General features: G+C 55.7%; 2 protein-coding genes across 6 annotated transcripts; one reads left to right on the top strand and one right to left on the bottom strand.

Annotated features, from left to right (window-relative positions):
- Positions 1 to 1747: 1747 nt before the first annotated feature.
- Positions 1748 to 13918, top strand: SLC4A11 (solute carrier family 4 member 11). Of its 3 annotated transcripts, none has more exons than XM_028499735.2 (20): positions 1748 to 2038; positions 3686 to 3730; positions 6039 to 6191; positions 6328 to 6374; positions 6657 to 6888; positions 6968 to 7052; positions 7291 to 7414; positions 8825 to 9040; positions 9117 to 9210; positions 9310 to 9435; positions 9515 to 9628; positions 9719 to 9851; positions 10118 to 10191; positions 10624 to 10888; positions 10965 to 11071; positions 11164 to 11332; positions 11427 to 11600; positions 11813 to 12008; positions 12093 to 12262; positions 12391 to 13918. In XM_028499735.2, the coding sequence occupies exons 2-20, from the start codon at positions 3700 to 3702 to the stop codon at positions 12452 to 12454; spliced, it is 2574 nt and encodes an 857-aa protein (XP_028355536.1). In that variant the 5' UTR covers positions 1748 to 2038; positions 3686 to 3699; the 3' UTR covers positions 12455 to 13918. The 3 variants fall into 3 exon arrangements, with proteins under 3 accessions (XP_028355536.1, XP_028355535.1, XP_054946622.1); XM_028499734.2 differs by having other exon boundaries at positions 1748 to 2140; positions 6971 to 7052; XM_055090647.1 differs by lacking the exon at positions 1748 to 2038 and having other exon boundaries at positions 3685 to 3730; positions 6328 to 6888.
- Positions 13919 to 14271: 353 nt separating this feature from the next.
- LOC112062521 (inosine triphosphate pyrophosphatase-like) lies at positions 14272 to 21793 on the bottom strand. Of its 3 annotated transcripts, none has more exons than XM_024117147.3 (7): positions 21541 to 21770; positions 21388 to 21452; positions 20701 to 20774; positions 19704 to 19735; positions 19029 to 19144; positions 15908 to 16034; positions 14272 to 14727 (listed from the first exon to the last, which is right to left on the bottom strand). In XM_024117147.3, the coding sequence occupies exons 1-7, from the start codon at positions 21644 to 21646 to the stop codon at positions 14639 to 14641; spliced, it is 609 nt and encodes a 202-aa protein (XP_023972915.1). In that variant the 5' UTR covers positions 21647 to 21770; the 3' UTR covers positions 14272 to 14638. The 3 variants fall into 3 exon arrangements, with proteins under 3 accessions (XP_023972915.1, XP_023972916.1, XP_054946537.1); XM_024117148.2 differs by having other exon boundaries at positions 15908 to 15984; positions 21541 to 21732; XM_055090562.1 differs by lacking the exons at positions 14272 to 14727; positions 15908 to 16034 and adding an exon at positions 16041 to 18265 and having other exon boundaries at positions 21541 to 21793.
- Between the last annotated feature and the right edge of the window lie 1235 nt (positions 21794 to 23028).

Below are 23028 nucleotides of genomic sequence, written 5' to 3'. Positions count from 1 at the left end.
GGTGGGAGGACTAAAGGAAACAGCTTCTCACTTTGCAGCAGGGGTGTGGGGGTCAGGGGCTCTCTCCAGGACAACCAGGGGAATAGAAACCACAGGGGCAGAGCGCAGGAGGCTATAGTGGGGAAAGGGTCAGAAGGGGTTGGTGTCAGTTTCTGTGAGAGTCAGGCCCATAGACGACTGCGGGAGATCTTGACTGTGGGCTCCTGTTTCCTCAGTGGGCTCAGTGGTGAGGGCCTCAGATGAGGGAGGAGGCTGCAGTAAGGGGATGAGAGGTGTCCCCTCCATTCCAGGGTGGCTTCCAGGAACAGTTGGGTTGGAATGTCCAGGTGTTTGGGAGCTGCTGATGACATGGGGAGGCAGATGTAGAAGCCTAGGCATTCTGAGATGAGAGGGGCTGAGGGCAAAATGTGTGTCTTTTCAGGGGTCCAGCCCCTGCACCTCCCACATGGAACTTTGCTTCCTGGGCAATCAGCCTGCCTGTCTTCAGCTCCCCTTCAAACCTCCATCCCCCACCCCGCTGTCTGGGGGAGTCTGTGCCATGGGCTGCGGGTCTACCTAAACGGTGACCTAGAGACGGTCCCTAGGCTGAGTGGAGGGGATACCCCTGAATGGAGGAGACCCCTTGTCTCCACCCAAGCTCTGTTCACCACAACCAGAGAAGCATGTGGCCAGCCCTGAGTCAGTCCTGGTCAGAGTCCCGCAGGTCTCTTCTGCAGCATCTTCTGCAGTAGTAGGGAGCAGGGTGCTCAGGGCCATCCTGACCCCCAGGCCTTCATCTGCCAAGGAGGGCACTCCATGAAGCTTTGCTCCTAATGCTCTCTTATCTCGCTGGGAGGGGAAACCAGGTCAGCCTCACCAGATCTATGCATAGGGCTGCCCCAACGCACCAGGAACCCTTGGGGGCCGCAGGGAAGCCCCCGCCGTGGAGGTGGGCTCACCCTGGGCTTGCTTCGCCTGCCCTCTTCCATGCCTGGGGGACAGAGGCGGAGAACTCCTTTCCAGCAGGAGGTCAGATTGCTGCTATTCCTCGGGCTGGTGGCCAGTGTGGAGGGGATGGGGGGTTAACACTTTGTTGTGGGGAGAGTTCCTGGGTCAATCCGGGGCCTGAGGGCTGTGTGATCATTTGCTGGGAAGCCACCAAGGGTCAGATCAGGGGTTCACCGCATGGGCTGGATTTGCCTGGCCGCGCGCACCACCGCCTCCCTACACAAGAGAGCTCGCGCCCCACCCCGCACCCCTCCCCCGGAACACATACTCTGCTTGCAGAGGACCAGGCGCCGGAGAAGGCGCGTCTCCGGGCCGGGCTCCCTCGTGTCTGGGAAGGAAAACCGGGCGGCGAGGCCATCTTGAGAAGGAAAAAAGCCGCAAGCCAAGACCTTGACCGAAGAGAAGGCCGAGGGCGCAACGAGGCCGGGAGAGAAACCGCGAGGCGCGCTGCCAGTAAACCCGACGCCGCCGAGCCGGGAGGGCAGCGGGCTCCGCGGGGCAGGGCGTAGCCCAGAGAACGCGCGCCGGCCCGTGTAGTTAGTCGGGGCGCGCTTCCTGGAGGAGGACTAGGAGGATTTACCGCTTGAGCAGCCGGGATGAATGGAGGGGGCGGGGCCCAGGAGGGCTGGGCCCAGCGGAGGCCCCCTGCCGAGAGGAGGGGGTGATGGGGCCCGGCCAAGAGCTTAAAGCCGACTGCAGGGAGGCCCTACCCAGACCCGCCTCACTGCCTCAACTCCGAGGGTCTCCGAGCTCACGGAGCTTCTTCCCAGAAACTTCGCAGCCCCGCTCATCCCCTAACGCTCAGCGCGCGGGCCCGAAGAAGCCCAGTCAACGCGTTCTGGCTAAGTCGCCGCGGGCTCCCGGGAGTAGCCCGCCCGGGCTGAACAGGAGCGCTGGTGAGGGCGCGGGGCGGGCGGACAGGACCCCGCCCGGACCGCGCTGGGGAGGAACGTCGGCGCGGCATTAGGACCCAGGCGCGGCGCAGGCTTGTGTCACCGGCTCCAGCCGCCGGCCCGCCCTGGACGCCGAGGTTGGGGTCCCGCGGCACCTGGTGAGGAGCCAGGGCGTGCACGTTGGTGTGCAGCCGTCCCGCGGCTGACCGCTGGGGCCATGGCCGCGGCCACCAGGCGCGTGTTCCATCTCCAGCCATGCGGTGGGTGCCTGCGGCTGGAAGGCCGTCCGGTCTCCGTCGCAGAGGCGTGCTAAGCTGGGACGCGGAGCCGTCGAGGCGCTGGGGGGAATGCGGGCGCCGCCGGCCTGCATCGGCCCCCGGCGTGGTGGGCGAGAGGGTCGTGGGGGCTTCCCAACCGGGACGGTGGTGCCCGGGGTGAGTTCAGCCGCGAGGGAGTGGGAGCCCGGGTGGGTACGCGGGTGGCTGGGGGAAGCCCAGGACGACTTCGTGGGCACTGCGCGCTTGACTTAAAGCCGTTTTGAAACTCTTAACAGTTTTTGAACCTACGAGGTGGCTGGTGGAGGGGTGGGGGGCTTGCAAATGGCGGGGCGGGGTTGCGGGGTCCCTAGCACCTGGAGCGGCAGGGTCTTCGCAGCCGGGCGTGCAGCCACCTCGGAAAGCCTCATTTTACGTTCTACCCGGCACCTTCCCGCCTCTGGCGCTGTGCGGCAGCCTGCCCACTCTTAGGGATCCTTGGGCCTCTAACTGTCCCCTGCGCGGCCGCAGCAGTCTCTCCGTCGCCGCTCTGACACCTGAGGGCCAGCCCGGGGTTTGTACGACCATCTATTTACGTGCACTTGAACCGCCCCGCATGGGAGTAGCATCCCCACCCTTCCATACCCTCGTCATCCTCGTCCTTTGTCCATCTCTGCAGCCTCTGGTGCTAGCTTTATTGACCCCGCCCCTCCCTTCTGGATGCCTCCCGGGCTCCCGCCCCGGGAGTCCGTCCGCATCCTGCCCCCCGACCCCCAGGGTCTCCGAGTCTGGAGGCGCTTTCCTCTCGTGCATGCGGCCCTTGCTGTCGCTTCCTTCCTCGCACAGCGAGGCACAAACAGCCCGGACCATCCATCCGGGGCCCGGCGCTGAGAGCGCGGACAGCTCTCTTCCTCCCCCACCACCCGCCCCCAACCCCGCGGCATCTCCCAAGAGGACCAACGGCTCCGCCTCTCAGGAGAAAGTGGGTGGTGCTGAGGGCAGGAGGCCGTTGCCGGGTAGCCCCCGTGTGACCCCTGGCGCGTGAGGTTGGGGGCAACTGCACGTGTGATGGGTGTTGATGGCACCAGGGACCGACGTGAGAGTGAGAGCCGAAATGTGCTGGAACAGCCCGAGCCCAGTTACTGGGCTTGGCAGCGAAGGCTTGAGAGAGGGAGGCCGGCTTCCACAGGGAAGGTGGCCAGACGGGTCTCCTCCCTCCAGACTCCTGCAACCAGAGAGTCCTTCCTTCCTTCACTGGGTACTGTTAATTACTCCCGGAGAAAACATGCTGCGAACGTCTCCCTGTCTGCCTCCTCCTTTCCCACCTGGGCAGCCCCTAGCAGATGGGCTGAAGAATAACAGGCCTGGCTTCCTCTGGCTCCTCAAGGAGCCCCTGTCTTGTACTGTCCCCTGCTCCTTTTTCTCCCAGGGTCTCTGGGAAGGGTAAGAAAGACTCAGCAGGGTTTTTGTGGGGTGGGCAGCAGATGTGCCCTGAAGACTGTCTGGGGCTGGTGCATGGAGCTGGTGACAATTCTTTGGCTTGCCTTGCAGAAAACTCTTCTATCATGTCGCAGAATGGATACTTTGAGGATGCAGGTGAGTACATTTCAGGTATGGGTGTGTGTATATAGAGAGCTCCTTGGTCAAAAGTCTCTAGGGGACCTAGTCCATCCACCTGGGTACTCATGGTCCTCTGCTGGTGCTGGGATGCCTTTGGATTCTACCCTCCAGAAGGTTGTGATGTGGTCAGAGGGGCAGCTGACACTGCCCTGGACTCTGGCAGATCTCTGGTGGTCCTGTGGTCCTGGGAGGGCAGGCTGCTCCCATCCTGCACTATGTAGACCATCTGATAGCCCATGGTTTTGCTGTTACAATGCTCTGGTTGTCTGACCAGCTTTTAGGCTAAGTGTTGTGTGTGCCCACATTCCTCAGACCCTGCCCAGCCTTGTGAGGGAGGGGCTGCCATTGTCCCTCTAAAGAATTGTAACCTCTCTGCACCTCAGCTTTCCCTGCTTGCACCGGCCTAGCTCTCTCCCTCCCCATATCTCTGGGCTGGCTCTGTGCTGCCTCTCCTGAGCCCAGATTCGGGAGCTGGCCTCAGAGGGGTGTTTAGTGGGACAGTGCTTGGACACAGTGGTGATGTGCTCCTACCCAGGGTCCCCAGGGCATGGTGACTGCATGTGCCAGGCTGCTGGTGGTCAGGTTAGGTATGTGATTGGGCTATAGGGTGGAGATAGGGCACGCAAGGCATCCCAGGAGCCTTGCAGGGAGCTGCTAGTGTCTGCTGGTCTAGTGTCTCTGTCTCCTCGACAGAGCCCAGGATAGGGGAGAAGAGGGACAATGTGAGAGGCATGCCGGGGAATAGTGGGTGCTGGTGGGGGTGACAGAATGGAGATTGGGACAGGTTGGGGCTGGGGAACCAAGCATTCTAAGCAAAGCAGGTCTAGAATTGGGGAGGAAGGTGTTTTTCATGGACATGAGCTCCATGACAAATGGGGGAATGACATCTTTTGACTTAATTGTTCTTCTCTGGGCTCTGGGTGCAGTGCAGACCTGGAGTTAGGGGTCACCAGTCCATGAGGGCCTTGACAGGGGAGGCCTAGTGCCTCCTACCCAGAAAGGGTCCAGGCTGAGCACAGGACATTGGGGGAACAGGGCCTGGGATGTGCAGAGGAAACCAGTGGGAGGGAGTGGAAGTGAGTCAGGGTGAGTCACTGCCTGGCAGGTGGAGGCATGCTGCTGACCCGTCCCAGTTCCTGCACAGGTGTTTTTCAGGCATTGGTGGGGTCTCAGCTACAAGGGCTCCTGGGTGAATCACAAGTGGTGGACCACAGGGGACCCACAGGACAGTGGGGAAGAGGTGTCAGCTGGGCCAAGAGTAAGGCAGGGAGGGCCCTATGTGGACTTGCCAGAGGAGAAAGGGTCTGTGAAGCCTTGAAGAAGGCCCTCCAGGGAGGGAAGCCCTCAGCTTGGAGGACAGGAGCTGGCATGCCTGGGGTGCTGGCCGCCTGGCCTGAGGAGTGAGAGATTGAGGTGGGTGGCGTGGGACTGGGCCTGAGGGGCCAGGGGTAGCAGGGCTGGCTCAGGCTGTCATCCCAGAAGCTGTGGGGAGCCCCAGCAGGACTCAGGGCAGATTGGAACTTTTGCATGTCATCAAGAAGGCTTCTTATAGGAGGGGGGCAGTTGCAGGAACTGAGAGGCAGACCAAAAGAAAGGGGCAGCAGGCTCTGTGCTCTGGAGTCCCAAGGTGCCATAACATGCCCCTCACCCACCATGGGTGGAGGCCTGAGATGAGGCCTCCTCTGGGGTCCCGTCACCTCTGTCTCTGGCTCTGTTTGTCTGGCTCTCTTGCTTCCTGGGTCTTGTCTGATGTTGGACTAAGGTCTCTCAGCCTTGATGATTTGCCCCACATGCCCTCCCTGTGCCAATGAGGTCCGGATACTGCAGGGCTCTGGCTTTCCTTGAGTCGCTTCTGGGGAGCCAGACAGGTCCAGGTCCCGCAACCTGGAGGTTCTGAGAAGGCAGGGGCCAGTCAGTCTTAACTACATCATTGTACCATGTGCCTGGCTCAGTGTGGAATGAACATGTTCTTTCTCTAGCTAAAGGATATGTGTGGCACAGAACAGTGCAGGGTTCCCGCTGCTGAAGAATGTTGGAGAAAACCGTTGGGTGGGGGGGGTGCAAGCTGGCTGCCATACTCACGGGGCTGGGCCAGGACCAGATATTGGGCCTAGCTGAGGCTTCCTTCCTAGCCTGCTAGAGGCCTCCCTTACCACTTACCGAGACTGCACCAAGTGGGACAGCCCAGGGGCCCCCGCTCCTTTGGCTTGGAGCCCCTTTGTCCTGTGTGTAGCCAGGCCCTCTTGGGGGGGGGGGTCTCTCTTGGTGGTGGTTGGGGCTCCAGGCTACCTCAAGTGTGACGCGGATGATGCCTCTGAAACCCGTGAGGAGAGCCTGGGGGATGAGGCCTTCGACACGGTCAACTCCTCCATTGTGTCTGGCGAGAGCATCCGTTTCTTTGTCAACGTCAACCTCGAGGTGCAGCCCACCCAGTCCGGTATGGGGGTTGTAGCAGGGACGGGTCGGGGGAGGTACGCAGGGGACTGGGGACTGGGCAGATACGGCCCCGCTCCACCAAAAGAGACCTGAAGGGCTGGGGCCGCCCCCTGAGCCCTCCCGCTTTCCTCCAGCAGAGAGTGACTCGCCTGGCGGCTACGGGCTCCTACACACCTCCCGCAAGGTGAGTGGCCCATTGACCGGATGGGAGACATTTGGTGCTGGGCCACTAGCTGGGGGTGGAGGTGGTCGCTTCCCTGAGAGAGCTCACGCTGATGCTGGATCTCATACTAGCCCAGGGCCCGGCTGCTGGGGCCAACCACACTGGTCTTCTCTCCGGGAAGGGGGTGTCGGGTCCTGGTGGGCAGGGTCAGCCGGGGACCACCACAGAGGAAGGACCCAGACAGCGACAGGAGGTCTTTCTTATTTATGGGCCTGTGTGGTTCTGTGTGTGGGGTCCCTACAGTACCTGAAGTTAAAGAACTTTGAGGAAGAGATCCGAGCGCACCGGGACCTAGACGGCTTCTTGGCACGGGCCAGCATCATCCTGAACGAGACAGCCACCTCCCTGGATGACGTGTTACGGGCCATGCTGTGCCGCTTAGCCCAAGACTCGCACAACACCGAGCCCGACTGCAACTTGGACCTGCTCATGGCCATGCTTTTCACTGATGCCGGGGCCCCCATGGAGGGTAAAGGTAAGGGCTGTTCCTCTGCCTGGGCGGGAGGTCAGGGAGGTGGGGCCATCTGACCCTCCTGTTCCTTCCACTCTGTCAGCAGTTCACCTACTGTCAGATACCATCCAAGGGGTCACTGCCACAGTAACGGGGGTGCAATACCAGCAGTCGTGGCTCTGCATCATGTGAGTTGCCAGGCTGCCACAACTGGCCTCCCCACGTCACCTTGGAGCCAGGCATCCAGTCCCTGTGGAGGCTGGCCCGCTCAGTCTGGGGGGAGAGAGAGAGGAATCCATCCCATTTGGTCTTTTTTTTCCTCCCTCACAGAGGTCACTGGGGTCATAGTTGGGGGCTCGGGGAGGGGGGAGCCCCAGCTCCCAAGGGTGGCAACTGTGTGCTGTGTGCCCTCTCTGTCCCTGCCAGCTGTACCTCCAAGGCCCTGCTGAAGCGGCACGTGTGCATCAGCCGCCTGGTTCGCCCGCAGAACTGGGGGGAGAATTCCTGTGAGGTGCGGTTTGTCATCCTGGTGCTGGCCCCACCCAAGATGGTGAGGAGGGGTTTCAGGTGGCTGCTCTGTTTCCCAGGAAGGAGGGTTCCAGGTTACCCTGCCCTCTTCTTGGGGGCATCTCTCCCAGCGCTGGAGGCACCACAGTCCTGGCCTCTGAAGGCCACATTCTCACCCTCTCTGTTCATCGCCGCCCTACTGGGGTTTATCTGAAGCATACTTGCTAGGTCTTCATCAAGCCCTAATTTCCCCAGAAGTTGCCCAAAAGGTTGTATTACTTTCCTGACTGAAAAGAGATATTTAAGATTGTTACTATTCAAACATAGGGGCCTTTCTTTGGCCTGCCCAACCCTGACTCTTCTAGTTGGCTACGATTTGTTGACCAAAGATCCCCACTCCTTCCTGGGGCATTTACCCCCCGGCCAGGGGCATCTCGCTTTTGTGGGGGCTGAGACTTATACAATTTGGGGAATCTTCTTTTATGGAAAATGATTTTAAAATCATTAATAGAAAATGGCTAGGGCCCCTCCCCAGGCCTGGGAAGGGCCTTAATGCTTAAGATTCCATTGGCTTCTTGATGATTCTGCCCCTGCCTCTGGTGTAGACTCAGAGCTTCGGATGGCCCCTCCCCAGGCTTTCTCTAAGCAAAGGGGGTGCTAACGGGATCATCCCTCCCAGGGCTTTCACAGACATGCTGTGAATCTCTCCAGATGTTACTGTGCTGGGGAGAGAGGAAGGGCATTTAGGGCAGTGGGCAGCTCATGGGTCAGAGGGAGTGACAACTGACAAGGTGGCCAGAACAGCTGGAAGGAATAGAATCCCTAGGATTGAGTGGCTAGACTGGTGCTTTGAGACAGGCCAGCCATCCTGACACCTGGCTCCTCCTCGGGGAAACAAGCCTGTTCTAAAGCTACCAGAAAGCACAGTGTACACGGTGCAGCCCCGGGACTGTAGCTTTGGGCAGCATGGAGGGGTGGATGCTGCTCCCAGGGGACCTAGGATGGGGAGGTGAGACAGGCTGCTGTGGTGGAGGTTGAACATTGAGTTCATGGACAGGGTTGAGCTTGGCCAGGCAAGAGGCAGAAGGCTGGATGGGCCTGGAACCCCTCTGAAAATCATAAACCAGCCGACCATGCAAATGCCACCAGTGAAAAGTAGCTGGGTGAACATTTTTCTCCATCATCATGATTTCATTATCCACAATTATACAGATTTAATACCTAAGTTTATTTAAAAAAAAAATACTAGGTTGATGGTAGTTCTAGTGATCTGCTGACCTGGTGGAAATCGTGGCAGGGTCCACTATGCTTGAACTTTGGGGGACTACACCCAGGTCATGGGGAGAGCACCTGCCATGTGCTTGGGAATGTCTGTCCGTGAGTGGCCAGGCCGGGGCTGGGCACCCTTCGCTCTACAGTGGCTACAGATGTGATTCTCTTGCCCCATCCCCAGAAAAGCACCAAGACTGCGACGGAGGTGGGACGCACGTTTGCCACCATGTTCTTAGACATCACCTTCCGCCAGAAGCTCCTGAAGACCCGCACGGAGGAGGAATTCAAGGAGGCCCTGGTACATCAGAGACAGCTGCTCACCGTAATGAGCCACTGTCCGAGCATCACCATGAAGGACTACAGCATGAGCTCCATCTGCACCCACAGACCCCCGCAGGTGCAGGGCAGAGGTGGCCTGGGCGGGCAGCACGGGGCAGGGACACAGGGCTGATGGGCGCGTGTCCTCTTCCCAGCCCCCACGGCACAAGGACTTTCTCCCCATCGGGAGGGGCATCCGGGAGGACATCGCCCGCAGATTCCCTGTGTACCCGCTGGACTTCACTGATGGTAAGTGGCCCATGGCCCTCCTGGAGCTCGGCCTGTAGCTCAGGCCCCAGGCCTGTCCTGTGTCCCCAACACACCCTCCGCCCTGTCTCCCATTCCTAGGCATTATCGGGAAAAACAAAGCTGTGGGCAAATACATCACCACCACCCTGTTCCTCTACTTCGCCTGCCTCCTGCCCACGATTGCTTTTGGGTCCCTCAACGATGAGAACACGAACGGGGCCATTGGTGAGGGGTTGGAGCCTGGTGGGGCATGCCGGGTGGAGCCCAGGGTCACGGTTCCCCCCTGACCACCCCACTTCCTCAGATGTACAGAAGACCATAGCTGGGCAGAGCATTGGAGGCCTCTTGTACGCACTCTTCTCCGGGCAGCCGCTGGTGGTGCTGCTGACGACCGCACCCCTGGCCCTCTACATCCACGGTGCAGTGGGGGCGGCAGCGGGGAGATGCTTCCTGAGGTCCCTGGTCCCAGCCTGGCCCTGACTGCTCACTCCTGTCCCGCCGCCTGCAGTGATCCGTGGCATCTGTGATGACTACGATCTGGACTTCAGTACCTTCTATGCATGGACAGGCCTGTGGAACAGTTTCTTCCTCGCGGTTTATGCCCTCTTCAACCTCAGCCTGGTCATGAGTCTCTTCAAGAGGTGACAGGGCCTTCCCTAAGCTGCTGGGACTCGCAAGCAGGAGGGACACCAAGGCCAGGGGCCTGGGTCAGCCTCCATGCCAGCCTCTGAGGCCCTGTTAACCCTAGAGCAGATGGGGTGCCCCCACCATATCACTGCTCCAAGGGGAAAGCATGGGACCCTGGTCCTCTTCACGGCAGGAGGTAGGGGGCCATGCTGAGGCTCAGGGAAGCCTCCCCCCTACTAACAACTCACCCCGTCTTAAGAGGCATATCCCCTGCTGGCAGGTCAACGGAGGAGATCATTGCTTTGTTCATTTCCATCACATTCGTGCTGGATGCTGTCAAGGGCATGGTCAAAAGTGAGTGTATTGCCGGCGGCCACCTGCTGCAAGGGAAGCTGAGTTGAGATGGGGGGCTATGCACTGTGCCCAGAGCAGCCAAGAAGCATGCAAGCGCTAAGGTTGCTTCCATGGCCCAGGGTGCTCTGGGAGCCATGACTGGCAAAGAGCAGCAGGCCCACGTGCTAGAGGGTGACAGAGCTGCCCTAGGCAGGATCAGGCACTGGGCCAAGCAGGATTCGCTGTCAGAAATGGACAAGGGCAGGGTGTGGGGTGGTGGGTAGACAGGCAGGTGAAGGGGTCCTGGCTGACAGAAGGCCAGCTCTCTCTCCGCCTCCCCCCAGAACCCCTTCCTCCCTTCGGGGCTCCTTCACCCCCACATCCAGGAGGAAGCTGCTGGGCCCCAGGCTCCCAGAGCCCAGATGGCTGAGTCCTGTTGGCCTGTGTCCATAGTCTTCCAGAAGTACTACTGTGGCCACAACCCCGGGAACTACTACGAAGATAGGTCTTCCCCGGTGAGCCTGCTGGGCCTCAGCCCCAGCCTCAACACCAGCCTCCGCGCTGCCCTCAACACCAGCCTCCTGGCCGGCCCAACAGAGCTGACTTCAGTGGGCAGCCAGGGCCCCGAGCACCTGGCCCGGGACACGGCTGTGCTCAGCCTCCTCATCATGCTGGGGACACTCTGGCTGAGCTACACCCTCTACCAGTTCAAGAAGAGGTGAGGGGTGCCCCCTCAGGGTGAGGGGAAGGGAGCACAAACCGCAGGCCACGCCGACACCCACCTGCCTCCCTAGCCCCTACCTGCACCCCTACATGCGTGAGATCCTGTCAGACTGTGCCTTGCCCATCTCAGTGCTTACCTTCTCTCTCATCTCTTCCTACGGCTTCCAGGAGATCAAGAGTGAGTTGGGACTAGGCGTGGGGTGGCGTGGGGTGGGGTGGGTCGCTCTGTGAGGGAGGAAGGCTTGAGCAGGGGCCTGTACCCGGCTGCAGTGGGCAAGTTCCGCTACAACCCGAGCAAGAGCCTGTTCGAGATGGCCGAGATGCACTCGCTATCCCTGGTGGCCGTCAGTGGCGCCATGGGCCTTGGCTTCCTCCTCTCCATGCTCTTCTTCATCGAGCAGAACCTGGTGGCTGCCTTGGCTAATGCCCCGGAGAACAGGTTCGCAGGGCTGGGGAGTGGAGGGGTAAGCATGTGTCGTCCAGCCCTCCAGGGGCCATGGGGCTTTGTCCACATGTGACCCTGCCTGCTGCAGGCTGGTAAAGGGCACTGCCTACCACTGGGACCTCCTGCTCATCGCCATCATCAACACCGGGCTGTCTCTGTTTGGGCTGCCCTGGATCCACGCTGCCTACCCCCACTCCCCGTTGCACGTGCGGGCACTAGCTTTGGTGGAGGAGCGTGTGGAGAATGGGCACATTTACGACACGTGAGTGTGAAAGTGGCCCCTTGAGACGTGAGGCCAGAGTCACGTGGACCCTGAGGTGGGGGGTAGCCCTGGGCCACATATGACCTAAGGAAGGATATGGCTCGGGGGCTAAGGGCCCCGAAGTAACAGAGCCCAGGAAGCACATGTGACCTGGGATGGACACGGCCCTGTGGACCAGGCCGGAGGTGACCCAGTGCACTGGAACCTCGCAGGATTGTGAGTGTGAAGGAGACGCGGTTGACCGCCCTGGGCGCCAGCATCCTGGTAGGCTTCTCCCTCTTGCTGCTGCCCTTCCCGCTACAGTGGATCCCCAAGCCTGTGCTCTACGGCCTCTTTCTCTACATCGCGCTCACCTCCATCGACGGCAACCAGCTGTTTGCACGCATGGTCCTGCTGCTCAAGGACCAAGTGAGTGTCTGGCCCTGAGAGTGAGGGGTGGGGGAGGGGGATATGGCTGCAGACCTGCCCACGCCTGGTCCCTGCCACCCACAGACCTCGTACCCACCCACCCACTACATCCGGAGGGTGCCCCAGAGGAAGATCCACTACTTCACAGGCCTGCAGGTCCTGCAGCTGCTGCTGCTCTGTGCCTTTGGCATGAGCACCCTGCCCTATATGAAGATGATCTTTCCCCTCATCATGATCGCCATGATCCCCATCCGGTACGGGAGGGTGGCCAGCAGGCAGGAGGGACTCGGCTGGGCGGGAGACGGTGGGCTGGAGTGGCTACCCTCAGCCTGCTCCTCCCCGACCCAGTGCTTATCCTCCTGCCTGTTCCCCCTCCCCTCAGCTACAACCTGCTGCCCCAAATCATTGAAGCCAAGTACCTGGACGCCATGGACGCTGAGCACTGAGGACCTGACCACCAGGCCCTGGCCACACCCCATTCTCCCATCCCTCTGGGTCTTCCCAGGCTGGCTCTGTGGCTGTGTGTGGGTATCTTGGGGTGCTGCTCTGTGCTGCACCCCCTCACAGCTTCCCAACTGGCCTAGGGTGTCTGGGCATTGAGGGGGCTCCAAGGTGTGTGTCTGCTCCTCTTCCCATTAGCCTTTTGCTTTGCGTCTGGAACTCTGCTCAGGGCAGCTTCTGCCCAGGGTAGGACTAAGCAGGACGGATTTTCTTTTGATAAAAGAGCCTGAAAGAGAAACCATTTCCTTGATTGTGTAAGGAACTTGCTGTATGCATATTAGAGAATAAAGCTCCTGTTTCTATGCTTCTACATACTGCCTCCATCCATGCTGCCCTGCCCCAGCCTCTGAAGGCCACCTGAGGGCCCTGAGGAGGGAGAAACCCTCCCAGGGGAAGTGGGATAAAAGGGACTGACTTGTTGAGTGCTGCCTAAGGGCTATTACTTCCAACTCCACACAGTAGCTCAACAGGGAAACGTGGAAGATAAGATCCAGGAGGCCTTTGTTCTGCCATGTTGCCAGGAACCTGCAGGGAAAGTGGGCTTGGGGCCAGTGAAGAGCCCAGTGGCTGGTAGGGTGGGATGAGCACGTTCACGGTGCTGCTTGCAGGATGGGTAAAGCTTAAAGGGGACAGAAAATGTACTGTGCATCCAGGACAGAACTCAGGAAGCAGCTGAGGAGCAGACACAGAGGGGCGCCCTGCTCCAAGTGCCACGTGGCAAGCAATCCTTCTTTGGGGCCCCCACCCCAGTAGCCTGTGTGTTTCCTGCAGGTGGGGCTGTGTCCAGGATCACCAGGCAAGGTGTAGGCAGGCCCCCCAGCACCCCACGCCTGAGTTCCAGCCAAACACCACCCACCCCAAGCAGACAACTCAAGAGGAGGCTGGGCACCACCATGGGCACTTCCTGAGGAAACAGCCCAGCTGGGCTTCACAGACAAGAGGGGAGCGAAGGGATGAGGTCCTGTCCTCACCCACACGTGCTGATGAATTTTAGGGGAGGAAACAACTGTTAAATCGAGGCCCTGGGCTGTGCTGCTAGGACTGAGGAGGGGATGTAACTTAAGCCTGGGAGTGACACACCAGCATTAAGGACCCCCACCCCACCAACCTGCTGCACACAACAGGCTTTTCTGATTGTCCTTGGGGTTGGGCACCTCCTCTTTACCAGAGTAACACCCGTAGGAAGGCAAGGGAGCCACCCCAGGCCTCTGAAGTCCCTCCCAGGGAAGGGCTTCACCAGGACACAGTAAGGGTCTGGGGTAGCTAAGCTGGGCCTCCTGAAGGGCTCAACTCAGCTGGCCCCCCAGGCTGAACCGTGGCATGTCAACACAACTGGGGTCAAGAACTCCATCCCTCCTCCCTGCCATAAAAATGAACCTGGCGTTATAACCATAAACCAACATTTTAGCTGCTCTAATGTACACCAGAATAAAGCAAAAGCACTCAACATCCCACACTGCCCGCCCCCCAACCCAGCAAACACAATAGAGGCCAGCTGGGTGGTGGCATTGCTCAGTGGCTGGGTGGGCGGGCAGCAGGGATGTGGCATGGAAAAGTTCAGCCCATGATCAGAGACTTCAAGGACAAAAAGAAAGATATAATACTCCAGCTAGCAAGGGCACACGAACAGCCTCGACACGGCACTGCCCTCGTCCAGCCACCCACCCCACACCCCTTTTGGCCCCCGAGGTTCCTGCTCGTGCCAAAGGGGACTCAGGAGACAGACACCTGCCTGGGGCAGGTTTCAAAGCAAATACACCCAGTTTATTTTGGAAGCAAGTACCCTCTGGAATTTTTATTTGCTGCATTTAAAAAACATCTAAGGCTGTTTGTGTGGTTCTTCCCCAAACCCTCAACCCTGCCAAGGCCAGTTTTAACACCCAAGGTCCTTTCCGGATTCCAGGCCTGGAGGCTGTAGGAGACCACTGAATCCCTGAGGGCAAGAGGATGGTGTCCTCTGGCCAAAGTTTCTCCAAGCAGAGCCAGCTGCTCCTGACGGCTGGTAACACCCCCAGGAAGTGGTAACCCTGAAGGCAGTACTTGGACGGGTGCCTGCCTGATAGAGGCGGTTTCAGGCTAGCCCTCCCCGGATCCTCAGCCAGAGTGGTCATCACCAGCTCCAAGTGGAGTCAGGTTGCCAAAGTATTCTTGCAACTCAAGCAGGGCCTGGAAGCGATGGGAGATGGTGTTCTTCTCAGCCTTGGGCATCTCTGCATACCTAAGGGGCAACAGTAGCAGCTCAGAGAAGAGGGAGCCCAGATTCAGGGAGGGTGTGTACACCTCACCTCATCCTGGAGCCCAAAGCTCAAAGAGTCCCTAGGAAAGGGTAGTGGGGCCACCAGCTCCTGGCAACCAGAGTTAATTTTTTAAAAATCAGAGTCTTAAATTCCCCTGTAGGTAGAAACCCATATTAATGAGTGTGAAAGGATCTTAAACTGGTTCTAGTGTGTCCAAAAGTCATCAAAGGGAAGCTGGGGACAGGGAGATGAGTTGCATGTTTGATCAGCTTTGTCATCTGTTGATGGGAAGCAGTGGGGCCTGACAGAGCAAACACAGCAATCTCCTCCAATGCACTGTGGGGCAGGCAGGTGGGGCAGGGGGCAGCAGGCGAGCCTTGAACAGCCAGCCAGTGGCCTCCATCCATGGCAGGACTCCAGTGAGGTGAGAATCCCCACTCCAGCTGTCCCTTTCACATCTGTGCTGTCCAATATGGTGGCTACCAGCCACTGTGGCCATTTAAACCAATTACAACTGAATAAAAATAAATTCTGTTCCTCAGTTGCTCTAACCACATTTCAGATGCTCCGCAGCCACATGTGGCTAATGGCTACCGGATTGCACAGTGCAGATATAGAGCATTTGTGTCACCAAAGTGCTGCTTCATGTTGTCCTCAGCCCTGCGCGGCTGTTGTGAGGCCTCAGGCCACACTCCCTAAGGGGCCCCCTCCAGCTTGACAAACCCGATTCCAATAATGGCCAACATGTCCCGTGTAAATAAGCAGGGGCTAGCATGAAATACTGAGAACACCTGGCACTGTGGGGGTGTAGCATGGTGGCCAAGTGCTAACATTTTCCCAGACTAAATGGGGGTCAGATAATCATCCAACAAAGCTGACAAGCCCAGGTCAGAGCGGGGAAGCCACTGAAGCTACAAAGCTGCTCTGCGCTGAGCTGAGCCCGAGAGCCCAGGACTTCAGCTACGCCCAGCTGCCTCCCAGCTGTGGACCGGGCCACCCAGATTCCTTGCATCCACCCCAGCAGAGCTGACTTCAGCCGGAACGGCACCTCAGAGCCTGCCCCGCCTGTATCCGCGTGCCTACACCTGGGCGGGGCACTGACCCAACCCAGACCACAGCCATCCCGACCCCACACCCCTGAAAGAAACTGGGGCTCCTTACGTCTGCTCATATCCATCAGGCTGAAAGCAGGGGTCCCAGCCAAAATCCCGGCAGCCACGGGGCACCACAATCCGGCCCTGCCAGAGGAAAGGGGGACAGGCGTGCCACTGGGTGTGGAGGAGATGCACTATGTGGAGGGCAGGAGCCGGCATGAGTTTGGTTAGTTCATGAGTTTGGTTAAACCCTATTTACTCAAAATATATTATTTCAAGGGGTCCATGGGGCCAGCAAATGTTTGCTGAACACAGATGAAATGCAGAGCAGGACGGCTCGCTCCCCACAGACAGGGAGGAACCACATGCTTGATCAGCCCACCGATACCCCTGGGACCAGCCTCCCTCTCTGAAGCTTTGACAACTGTGACCTTACTGAAGAAGAGAATCAACTTTGAAAGACTGACAGAAAACATTTTCTCCTAACAGAAAATTTGAGGGCTCTGAACTTTGCAGCCAAGCCCTGTGCCTGCTACTATTACTGCATTTCTCAAAACACAATGGAGGCGCTAACAATTAAATGAAATAACAAAATAGAAATTACTTTGCACAATGTTCAACACAAAAATGAGCTCAGTAAATACTGGCTGTAATGGGCAAATTCCAAAAGGAAAATGTGACAAAGATAACCAGTGTCATGAGATGTCAGGTTACCTTGGGAGTTTAAAAAAAAAAAAAACTTATAAAATACAAGGGATGTAGTAGAGGATGGGGATTAGCCATATAAATTCCAAGTCATTCAGACCAAAGGCAAATTCTGCTTCTGCTAATGGGGAGCTGTGTGACTGAGGCCAGTTACTGAACCACTCTGAACTTCACCCATGCAACAGCTGTTTTTTGAACACCTCAGCGAAGCAGGCACCAGGAAAACAGAAAGCCTTAGCCTTGCCTTCACAGAATGGATCTCTTAAGCAAAACAAGCATTACATCAGTAAACACATTAATGATTACCAAATGCAAAGTGTCTTAGAGGCAACAAACTGGGAGCTGGGCTCAAGAATAACAAGATGGGGAGCTCAGGGAAGGCCTCAGTGAGGAGGGGACACTTTGGCCACATAAAGGACTAGGGCAAACACATTCTAGGTGGAGGACACAGCTGTGCCGAGGTCCAGAGACAGAGAAGGGCTTAGCATATGCACTGTTGAAAGGACAATGTGGCTGGGGTTTAGAAAGCACAGGGGAGAACAGAACAAGGAGAAACACGGCTACCTCAGTTAAAGTCAGGGCTGGCAGCCACAAAGTACAAACAGCAGCCCAAGCCGGAGAGACAATAGGGAATGGTCAGATGGCAGTGATCAGTCCCCATCAGCAGCATAGCTGCTAGTCAGTCATGGTGCAGGAAGTTGGGCCTGTGGTTGTTCATACTTTTGATTTTGAGAGAACATTTCCGTGAAAGTAGCAGACCACTAAAACTAACTGTTAAAAATGTAACCAGGCAATATGATCCAGCAATCCCGTTTCTGGATATATATCCAAAAGAATGAAAACAGGATCTTGAAGAGATATTTGCACACCCACGTTCACAGCAGCATTATGAGCCAAAAAGTGGAAGCCACGCAAGTGTTCATCAATGAATACAGGCAGACCTTGGAGATATTGTGGTTCAGTTCCAGACCACTGCAATTAAGCAATTACCGCAATAAAGCAAGTCACATGAATTTTTTGGTTTCCTACTGCATATAAAAGTTATGTTTACACTATATTGTAATCTATTAAGTGTGCAATAGCATTACGTCTAAAAAAATGTACATACCTTAATTTAAAAATACTTAATTGCTAAAAATGCTAACCATCATCTGACAATGCAGGATTGCCACAAACTTTCAATTTGTAAAAACATAATATCTGTGAAGCTCAATAAAATGAGGTATGCCTGTAAACGGATAAAGGAAAAAGTGGTATATATATACACAATGGAATATTATTCAGCCTTAAAAAAGGAGATCCTGTCACATGCTACAACATGGATGAAACTTGAGGACATTATGCTAAGTGAGATAAGCCAGTCACAAAAAAACAAACACTGCAGGATTCCACTTATATGATGTATCTGAGGTAGCTGAACTCTTAGCAACAGAAAGTAGAATGGTGGTTGCCAGGTGCTGGGGAGAGGAGGGGAAGGTGGAGTCGTTATTCAATGGGCATAGTTTCAATTCTGCAAGATGAGAAAGTTCTAGAGATCTGGTGCACAACAGTGTACACTATTGTATTGTACACTTAAAAATGAAGATGAGGGCTTCCCTGGTGGCACAGTGGTTGAGAGTCTGCCTGCCGATGCAGGGGACACGGGCTCGTGCCCTGGTCCGGGAGCCCGCGCGTCCGGAGCCTGTGCTCCGCAATGGGAGAGGCCACAACAGTTAGAGGCCTGCGTACCGCAAAAAAAAAAAAAAAAAAAAGAAGATGATAATTTGTTACCTGTTTTTTCACCACAAAAATTAAAAATCTAATCAGAGAGTGTAAAGTAAAACATCTGTGGACAGTCCCTGGTGGAGCCACTGGCATAGGGCTATGTGAGCTATGGTGGGACTCTGGATTTTGTCCTGAGCTGAAAGGACAAGGCAGAGAAATGATGTGCCTGAAGGTACACTCCTGCCACGGGGAGGGGATGGATGGGCTGGGGGGTGGGGGGGAGCAGGCCAGCCCAGAGGGTGGTCTGGACCCTGTGAGAAGCAGCTGAAGCTATAGTCTGATAGGTAAGCATGGGGGGCACTGAAGGGCAGTTCTGAAAGGAATGAGTTGGGGGAAGAAGGAAGATTCTATATGAACATAAAAAGTTGGAAAGGCTGTGAGATGTTCAAGGGAAGCTGTTGCCTCAGCAGTGGGATGAGGAGATTCAAGCTTGGAGAAGTCTGGGCTATAGGTGTAGCTCTAGGAGTTGTCACCTTCAGTTTCCACATCTGCTTCTCAGGAGAGCATACACTGCAGAGCTCTGGGTATACCAGGCCACAACAGCTGTAAGCCATTGTGCGTTTCCAAACACCAGACTCAGGGGTCAAATAAGTTTCGGGATCGACAGCACTTCTAGCTGTGGTACCCAGGGGCGCGCCCTCCCCACCACAGTCCTGCAGCATCGTCGCGAGTCACAGCGCCCTCTGGCGGCACGCGGGGGAACGAGCATGGGTACGCACCGAGGTCCGGCCCCTGAAGAGGCGCACAGGCTCGCTTGGGTCCCCAGTGCTGAGCGCGAACGTGCAGAGTGCATAGGCCGACTTGTCTTGGAACCCAGCCAGGAGCTGGTGGAGACCTGCGGGCAGGTGCAGTGAGGGCTCAGCGCACTCTATGCTGCCCAGCCCCAGCCCCCTCTCCACACTCAAGGGGCCCAGGTGGCGAGGGGAGTTATACATATCACCAAATAGGCCCTGCGCTGATAACACAGGAAGTTGGGTGATGGGGATGTGGGGTTCCTTATTCTACCACTGTGGGCTTCAGGGTATGCGCTGCTGGGACCAGGAGGAGCAGCAGGGTGTCCCCCTCCCCGCCCCCCACTGAGGCAAAGACAGCAAGCAGTGGGGCCAGTCCCTCTCAGAGCCAGAATCAACTAGAGCCCCTTTGTCCCTCAAACTCAAAGCTCTCACCACCCACCCCCACCCCATCCACTCCTCCCAAATCTCAGTGCTCCCTGGCACCGGGTGTATAGGGAGAGTGTGAGCTGTAGATTATAGATGGGGAAACTGAGGTGAATGGAGACTCCATGAAGGGGATGGAACCTGAGATTCCTGATTACTAGTTGGAGCTCCTCCCCTAGAACCCACAGATTCTTAATTTCAAACAGGTCTAAAGAAAGAGAGAAATGGGGATAATACCTTCAGGCTTTAACTTCTCCAGAAACCACTTTCTGCAAGAGAAATAAAGGTGAGTCAGACACCACAAGCAGATGGATGTTATTACCACCTTGTTTCTGGGCTGCGTCCCCCAGGGATTAGAGCCCTGGGAGAGCCAAGGAGAAAAGATAAAGAATGTCTCAACTCAAAATGAAGAGAAATAATCCAATAGGAAAAAGGAAATGGAGACAAAGAGGCAATCCACAGAAGAATCGATAAACCAGTGAAGCCCTCAATCTCACTGGTAATTAGGGAAATGCAAATTAAAATTGCATGTGGTAACATTTCCCACTCCCACCATTACAAAATACTACAAAGTCATAAAACAGTGCTGGTAAGAATATGGAGCAATGTACACTATAAGTATGTAGGGGTGCTACTGCCTTGGCAAACAAATGAGCAATCCAACAGTTAAAGATACAGTTAACCCTTGAACAACAAGAATTTGAACTGCATATGTTCACTTATACATGGATATTTTTCAGTAGTAAATACTACAGTAATATACAGTTGAATCCACTGATATGGAAGGCCAACTGTAAGTTAAACGCAGGTTAACCCCCCCGAGTTGTTCAAGGGTCAACTGTATACATACCCAAGACCTAACAAATTGGGGTATTTGTACCCTAGAGATACACAAAGACCTTCTGAGGGGGTCCAGGGTACTGGAGAGCTTTAAGGAAATCCATCTGCAGAGCTCAACTTCCTTATTTCCTCTTTCCTGAAACTGCTCTGCCCACGAATGTACCTTCTCCAATGGGTGAGTGCCCCTTGCCCATCTCAACTTACACATCACATTCTCACACTTTACAAAAGAAAGGTATGCCTCTTCCCCATCCCTAATCCTCCCTCAAGGCAATGTGACATACTGGTGTTGATGCCAAGACAGTAAATGACCCACAGTATCAAGTAACCAATCATTTCAAAGTTCAAGTGGTTTTGTGGCCAGGGCACTGCAAAAGGGTGGGGGAGCACTCACATGTAGGGGCCAGGGAGGCCCCCAAGGGCGTTGAAGCACAGACAGGTGTCCTCCACCAGTACAGGGCCCTGCACCTGAAGCACAAGGACATGCAGCCCTGAGACCCGCGCCCAGCAGCAGGCCCCATCTCCACCCTGAATTCCCCGGCCACCCAGGCCAGTGCCACACCCACAGCTGCTAGGATGTGCAACAACAGCAGCAGATAGAGGTCCATCTGCTCTGCGTAACAGCCGTTGACTAATCTCTTATCTTCATTTTAAAGGTAGGGACATCAAAGCCTCGGCAGGTTGTAAAGTTTGCTCCAGGTACAGTGACAGGAGAACTGGGATTCATACTCAAGCAGCCTGACTGTTTACAAAGCACTCCTTCTCAGTTCCACAGAGATGTGTGAGTGCAGGGTGGATGTATGTGGGGAGAATGTAGGGGTGGAATGCATGCACCTGAGAATTGGGAAGAGTGAATTATGTGTGTATGTGGTCATCTGGGGGATACTATGCAGTCAAGGCTGAGAAAGGAAGGCAGTATTCCACGGCCAACATTAACTGACTCCAGCCTAGCTAAGCCTGGAAAGGTCCTTCAAGTCATTATAAACTTTGCCCACCATATTCTCTACCCATCCCCAGCAGGCACAGACCCCAGGAGCCACCAGGACAAGAGGCGCAAGTACAGGATGTGTGGAGCAAGCACCTGGCGAGCTGCCTCCTGACACTTCCGAATGGAAATCTCATCAGGCTCTCCTTGGTACTCTGGCACTTATCAGAGAAACAGACACACAGTCAGGTCACAGAGAAAGAGAGAAATTGAATCATCTTTTAAAAATAGAACTAAACAGAGACATACGGTCAATCTTCTGTGCCACCAAAGTGCATGGAAACTTATCTCCTAGAATCTGAATGACCTGTTCCAAAATGAAAGAACATTTATCACCATTTGTTTTATTCCCCATTACTACACAAGCTGTCACCCACCTTTCTCATCAGGTAACTCTCCTGTCAGTCCCCTAAAGCTCACCAAGTCAGGCCCACGAGCCTCACCCCAGCCTTCAGGGTCCCACCCCAGCAGCTCAGCTCCCCCATCTCCTCACTCTCCGATCCCTCCCTCCTACTTCAGGTCTCTGTTCATGCTAACCACCTACCTAGAACACCCTCTTCCCTTCTCAGTGCTCCCACAACCTATCCTTTGGGCCAGGAATTTTCTATCAGGGGTTACCCAGAATTCAGGAGGTCTGTGAACTTGGATTAGAAAAAAAAAAACGCTTTATTTTCACTAACCCCTACCTGAAATTTAGCATCCCTTTCAACAGTGAATATAGAAAACAAACGCATCTCCTGTGATATTTAAACCTATTAAAATCACAGATGTTTTCATATCCCATTACAGTTGTAGCAGATATCTCAAAATATCATTTACAAGGGGCAGAGTCAAGATGGCGGCGTGGGAAGACGCAGAGTTCGTGTCTCCCTACAACTAGGGTGCCTGCCAGATGCTGGTGGGGGACCTTGACACCCAAGGAGACAGGAAGAACCCCCAAGTGAACAGCTCCTGCGATGGGAGCTCTGAGTCTGAACCACTGGACTAACAAGAGGACCTCAGACCCCAGGGAATATTCATTGGAGTGAGGTCTCCCGGAGGTCCTCATCTCAGCACCAAAACCCAGCTCTACCCAACAGCCTACAAACTCCAGTGTTGGAAGCCTCAGGCCAAACAACCAGTTAAACAGGAACACAATCCCACCCATCAGAAAAAATGAGAGGGTAAAAAAGTATGTCACAGATGAAGGAGCATGGTAAAAACCTATAAGACCAAATAAATGAAGAGGAAATAGGCAATCTACCTGAAAAAGAATTCAGAGTAATGGTAATAAAGACGATCCAGAATCTCGGAAGTAGAATGGAGGCACAGACTGAGAAAATACAAGAAATGTTTAACAAAGTTCTAGAAGAACTGAAGATAAAAATGAACCTGGCGTTATAACCATAAACCAACATTTTAGCTGCTCTAATGTACACCAGAATAAAGCAAAAGCACTCAACATCCCACACTGCCCGCCCCCCAACCCAGCAAACACAATAGAGGCCAGCTGGGTGGTGGCATTGCTCAGTGGCTGGGTGGGCGGGCAGCAGGGATGTGGCATGGAAAAGTTCAGCCCATGATCAGAGACTTCAAGGACAAAAAGAAAGATATAATACTCCAGCTAGCAAGGGCACACGAACAGCCTCGACACGGCACTGCCCTCGTCCAGCCACCCACCCCACACCCCTTTTGGCCCCCGAGGTTCCTGCTCGTGCCAAAGGGGACTCAGGAGACAGACACCTGCCTGGGGCAGGT

Source organism: Physeter macrocephalus, chromosome 14 (genome assembly GCF_002837175.3).
Source record: "Physeter macrocephalus isolate SW-GA chromosome 14, ASM283717v5, whole genome shotgun sequence".
NCBI classification, from domain to species: domain Eukaryota; kingdom Metazoa; phylum Chordata; class Mammalia; order Artiodactyla; family Physeteridae; genus Physeter; species Physeter macrocephalus.
This window is presented reverse-complemented; position numbering and strand designations above follow the sequence as displayed.